The 5,940-nt window shown below is 33.7% G+C and overlaps 1 protein-coding gene across 1 annotated transcript; it reads left to right on the top strand.

Annotated features, from left to right (window-relative positions):
* Positions 1-1,169: 1,169 nt before the first annotated feature.
* On the top strand, positions 1,170-5,511 carry LOC139894441 (xyloglucan glycosyltransferase 4-like). Its single transcript, XM_071877734.1, has 4 exons — positions 1,170-2,198; positions 2,282-2,590; positions 3,081-3,485; positions 4,663-5,511. The coding sequence occupies exons 1-4, from the start codon at positions 1,548-1,550 to the stop codon at positions 5,302-5,304; spliced, it is 2,007 nt and encodes a 668-aa protein (XP_071733835.1). The 5' UTR covers positions 1,170-1,547; the 3' UTR covers positions 5,305-5,511.
* The last annotated feature ends 429 nt before the right edge of the window (positions 5,512-5,940 follow it).

Below are 5,940 nucleotides of genomic sequence, written 5' to 3'. Positions count from 1 at the left end.
GAACAAGTTCCCGAAACTCCACGCCATGTCAAACCCGAGGACGAACCCGAACCCGTAGCCGATTCGAAAGGAAAGAAAGTGAGGTCTCCGAAAGTTGCTTGGTACGACTTGGAAACTAAAATTTTATCCGAGCGTTATGTGTACGTTTCCGAACATTCAGATGCGGGAAACAAACAAACTTATAATTCGTTTGGGGTGAATTCCGAAGACAATATAATTCGCTTGTTCTATATAAAAAGACGTGCGGATCAAATTAGTAAGAAATGTGCTAAAATTCAAAGGGATGTTAAGATATTTATTGGAATGTATTCGAAGCTCGAGAAAATGTGGCAAAGTGGTTGTGCTGGGGAAGACTATATAAACGTGACTCGCTTTTGAAGATGTGTGGCGAGTTTTAAGGGATTGCCCAAAGTTTTTAGAAGGTGAAGGTATAGCGGCTACAAACAAACGCAAAGAAGCCGATGATATACCAATAATTGTTCCAACCGAGGGTAGTTCCAACCTGTACACAAGCATGAACCCTGACCCAACCTGATTGAAAATTTACTTAAGGATCACGACCCAATCTGACGTCCTCCAAGTCGAGCTAAAAGTCAAAGGAATTCCTACTCATCCGATGTCGCGAGTCGTATGTCATCCCATGAAGTACGATTAAATATAGCTCAATCCGCCGAAGCTTCTCAACTAGCGGCGAATCGAACCATGAAAAAACTTTGTGAAGAAAGCGAGACGAGAACAATGTTAAAAAGTTTGAAACTTCTTTCCAAACCGGTGTCACGTGACTTGCCTCCCGACGGATATGAAATGGTGATAAGGGCTCGGGCGAGACTTAAGAAAAAATATGCTAAGGAATTGGCACCTTTGGACGAGGACGAGTAGTTTCATTATTTAGTTTTTAGCATTTTATTTTAATTTATGTCACATTTTATTTATCGCTAATGTTTTAAATTTTAATTATTGTAATGTTTATAATTTTTAATGAAATTTTAGTTTTATGTTAATAAGTATTTATAATTTATAATATAAATAATTATAATTATTTGATTTTATAAAAAAAAATAATAAGTAATCCCGAAAGACTTGAGTGTCACCATTAACACAGCGCTGTTAGGATATTGATTATGGTATATATATATATATATATATATATATATTATGTCGTACCACATGATCAAGACCAAAAATAGAGTTGACCCAAACTTCATGGCATCTTCTTCAATCAATAAAATTAAATTAAACAAACCATTAAACACTTCAAAAGAACTTGCAGGCCTTAATTCCCACCTCCTTTGAACCTTCCATTTTGTACACTACAAATTCACCATTTTTATATCTTTATTTTTATCTTTCTCTCTCTTAACAAAAAAATCTTCTCTTTTTTTATCTCTCAAGATCCAGATTTCTCTTCAAAAATCTTTCTTTACTACAAATTCTTTAATGGGTCATCAATCTTTACATAAAATTAGATAAATTTCCATCATTTTCGTTGATTCTTTCTTTTTTTGGTGAAATACCATCTGGGATTTGTGGATTTAAGCTTCAAGTAAATGGCACCAAGCTCTGTTGTGGTTACAATTGATAAATCAAGCAATATTTCATTAGTTGAAGTGAATGACACAGAATCCTCTGTGTTTCTTGAAAAACAAAAAACAGCAAGTACTAAGCAGTTTTCATGGCTGCTTTTACTAAAAGCTCAAAGAATACTATCTTTCTTTCCATGGTTAACAATGGGTTGTTCTAAAACTTTTGTTTCTGTTAAAAAGCGCATTGCTTTATCAGATTCAAGCAAAGACGAAGTCAAATATAAAGAAAAGATTATGTACAGATTCATAAGAGCATTTCTTGCTATATCTATTGTAGCTTTGGTTGTTGAAATCATTGCTTATTTCCAAAACTGGAATTTGGATTTAGGTTATGTATCTAATGAAGCTATGGGACTTGTACACGTGGCTTACTTTGGTTGGATTTCATTCAGAACTGATTATATTGCTCCATCTATCACTATGCTGTCACAATTCTGTGTTTTACTGTTCTTGATTCAGTCTCTTGATAGATTCATACTTGGGATTGGCTTTTTTTGGATTAAATTCAAAAAAATTAAGCCAATGATTGATGTTGATGATCAATCTTATGATATTGAAGATCCTGAAACTTTTCCTATGGTTCTTGTTCAGATCCCTATGTGCAATGAAAGAGAGGTACCAAATCTAATAATCAATGAAAAATTAATATTTTTTAATTTTTTGCTGATATTTTTTTTTGTTGGATTTGTGTAATGAAGGTGTATCAACAATCAATTGCAGCTGCTTGCCAATTGGATTGGCCAAAAGATAGGATTTTGATACAAGTTTTGGATGATTCAAGTGATGAACTTTTACAGATTTTGATAAGAAATGAAGTTAATTTATGGAAAGAAAAAGGGGTGAATATAATCTACAGACATAGATTTCTTAGAACAGGATATAAAGCAGGCAATCTTCATTCAGCTATGTCTTGTGATTATGTCAAAAACTATGAATTTGTTGCCATTTTGGATGCAGATTTTCAGCCTAATCCTGATTTCCTTATATTGACAGTTCCTCATTTTAAGGTAACAAACTTATTACACTTGCTCCTACCAATTATTGTTCATGAGTATGTACACTTTCTATATTTAGCAATTATTTCACTTTTTTGTTTTTTCATTATTTGATGATTAAGCAAAACTGTATAAAGTTTATTTCTTGGTTTAGTAACCAAAACAAACACTTTTTTGTTGCAATCTTTGGGGTATTCTCTGTTTTATTAAATGCTGCATACTTAAATGGAGTATGTTGTATTAGAATGTGACTAGAGTACAAGAATATTAATATTGGTCCAACTCAATTGTATAGATGGCTCGGTCCATCACGGTTTTAGAATTATGGTTTATCTATTGTAATCTATGAAATACCTAATGAACAATACACAATAACCTACAATAGATATATGCTGAACCATTTAGAGTTAATGTAACAGTCCCTTGGAACATTATTAGCAAACTCTTGTCAACGATTAAAGATCTTTACTTTTCGTAACATGTAATTTTCCGGTTATTTCAGGGGAAGCCCGATTTGGGTCTTGTTCAAGCTAGGTGGTCATTTGTGAACAAGGAGGAAAATTTACTAACAAGGCTGCAAAACATAAATCTATGTTTTCACTTTGAAGTTGAGCAACAAGTGAACGGTCACTATCTGAACTTTTTCGGGTTCAATGGCACGGCTGGTGTCTGGAGAATAAAAGCGTTGGAAGATTCTGGTGGTTGGCTTGAACGAACAACGGTTGAAGATATGGACATTGCAGTTAGAGCACATTTGAATGGATGGAAGTTTATTTACCTTAATGACGTTAAAGTTCTTTGTGAATTGCCCGAGTCTTACGAAGCTTATAAGAAGCAACAACATAGATGGCATTCGGGTCCAATGCAGTTGTTTCGTCTCTGTCTCCCTGCAATTCTTTCTTCAAAGGTACGTCATATTCAAATGTTCTTTCGAAGTCTTGATTATATAGGGTTCTGTTTTAATACTAATGGGTCAAATGGGTAAGTTTTAAAATATAAGTTGGAAGAAATTGGGTCAAATATGCGTTGACAGATAGAGTCACCCAAAGACCAAAGTGTATGTCTAATGCATAATACTAACTCTAAAGTATTACAGTTAACAGGTAGAATACTACTGAAATATATACTTTCGTAAGCATACATATTGGCCCCATAATAATTATTTATGAAAAGATTTTAACTTTAGTGAACAAACTGATTATTCATGAATTTTTTTTTAACTTTAGTGAACAAACTGTTTATTCATGAAATATTTTAACTTTAGTGAGTAAACTGTGTTTAAGGCCCTGATTCAACTCGCTTTGACCTTCACCAGAAGATTACCTTTTTTTTATCTGTTTCTAACTTGCCCATTTTGCCACCTCTATCTACGAATTTTCATTTTTAGTTCATTTGTTACTAATGGGTCTAAATGGGTAATTATTATGATATTCGTTCGAAGAAATGGGTCAATTATTGGTAGACCAGATAGAAAGTCACCCAAAGACCAAGGTGTATCATGTATGTCTAATGCAATATACCTTTGATAAACTATTATATTTACCAGATAGAATACTACTGAAATATATACTGTGTTTAATGCAATATACCTTTAATAAACTATAAACTATGATCTTTTCTAACATCTGTGAATAGACTGTGTTTAAGCCTTATAGTTTTCAGCTGACCCAAACCCACCCGGGTTTCGACCCAACCCGTTCGCGGTTCGCCTATCCAAAGCTGACCCGTTTCGACCCATCACCGGTCTCGACCAAACCCTTTCACCTATTTAAAAGCTGACCCATTTTGACCCATGACCTGTTGCGACCCAAACCCGTTGAACCCTGACCCAACCCAACCCATTTTCAAGGTATACATAAGGTCAACCAGCCTGATTCAACTTGCTTTGACTTTTACCGCAAGATTACCTTTTATCAATCTGCTTGTTTTACTTGCCCATTTTGCCACCCCTATCTAAGAATTTTTTTTTTTTTTTTAGCACATTTGTTACTTATCTTTCTAAATAGATGGGCCACTTCATATCTTGTTATAGACTTATAGTATATGAATATGTGCTTAAAACTCAAATATTTATTCTTCTGCAGATATCAAAGTGGAAAAAGGCAAACTTGATCTTCTTATTCTTTCTTTTGCGAAAATTAATACTACCGTTTTACTCGTTCACGCTATTCTGCGTGATTCTTCCATTAACAATGTTCATACCCGAAGCCGAATTACCAATTTGGGTCATTTGTTACGTACCCGTCACCATGTCAATACTAAACATTCTTCCATCACTAAAATCATTCCCATTTCTAATGCCATATTTACTCTTCGAAAATACAATGTCTGTCACCAAATTCAACGCAATGGTCTCGGGTCTCTTCCAGCTCGGATCCGCATACGAATGGGTCGTCACCAAGAAAACGGGTCGATCATCCGAATCCGATCTTTTAGCATTTGCAGAACGAGAATCAAAAAGCTTTAACGAAGAAAAGATTCAGAGACGATTATCGGAATCAGGACTCGAAATGTTAGGAAAATTGAAAGAACAAGAGATGACTCCTGTTGTTGAAAAGAAGAAAAACCGAATTTATAGGAAAGAACTTGCGCTTGCTTTGTTACTACTTACGGCCGCAACTCGAAGTCTTTTATCGGCTCACGGGATTCATTTTTATTTCTTGTTGTTTCAAGGTTTGTCGTTTCTTGTTGTCGGGTTAGATTTGATTGGCGAGCAAGTAAACTAAAGGCGACGAATGTTTTCGTTCGTTATAAGTTGTTAGAACGCGAAAATGGATTGTTGGGGAACATGATGGATCAAGTGTTGGTACATACTGATTCAATAAGGAGATTGTGGAGATGGATATAGAATGATACTTGAAAGGATATCAGAGTTAATTTTTTGTTTTGTTATTGTATAATTTATTTATTATAATTGTTGTTAATTCGTTGGATCATACGTTGTTTAGTTACTAGTAGTTGATAATTACTATAAACAATCGTTATATAAAGATACATTTCATGCTGATCTTGATTAGCATATGTCGTGTTGTTAAGTTGTTTTGTTGCCTTTTACTCTTTTAGATCAAAATCATTATGCTCAATTTTTTTCAGGATATAACGTTAATTCAAATGTAGTACATTGGTGAATCAACAAAGAAAATTAGAAAAACTTAGGTCCCGTTTGGTTGAAAGAATGTTCTTTTAAAAAAATGGAATGTGTTAAAGGAATTGAAAACCGAAGGAATTCAAATTGATAAATTTCATTGAATGTGAAAAAATGTGTTTTTCATTTACATGAAATGTAATTTCATTTTATAAAATAACTAAAAAGTTATCAAAAAAATTTTACGTTTCCAATTTTCATTTTCATTTTCAAACAC

This window comes from Rutidosis leptorrhynchoides, chromosome 2 (assembly GCF_046630445.1).
Source record: "Rutidosis leptorrhynchoides isolate AG116_Rl617_1_P2 chromosome 2, CSIRO_AGI_Rlap_v1, whole genome shotgun sequence".
Taxonomy (NCBI): Eukaryota; Viridiplantae; Streptophyta; class Magnoliopsida; order Asterales; family Asteraceae; genus Rutidosis; species Rutidosis leptorrhynchoides.
Note: the sequence above shows the minus strand (reverse complement) of the source record. Positions and strands in the feature narration are given on the sequence as shown.

What these genes read in the sequence shown, in the direction of transcription:
- LOC139894441 (XM_071877734.1), top strand. Translation starts at nt 1,548, where the DNA reads ATGGCACCAAGCTCTGTTGTGGTTACAATTGATAAATCAAGCAATATT. An exon ending in CTATGTGCAATGAAAGAGAG is followed by an intron (nt 2,199 to 2,281) that starts GTACCAAATCTA and finishes TGTGTAATGAAG; the next exon opens with GTGTATCAACAATCAATTGC. An exon ending in CTGCAATTCTTTCTTCAAAG is followed by an intron (nt 3,486 to 4,662) that starts GTACGTCATATT and finishes ATTCTTCTGCAG; the next exon opens with ATATCAAAGTGGAAAAAGGC.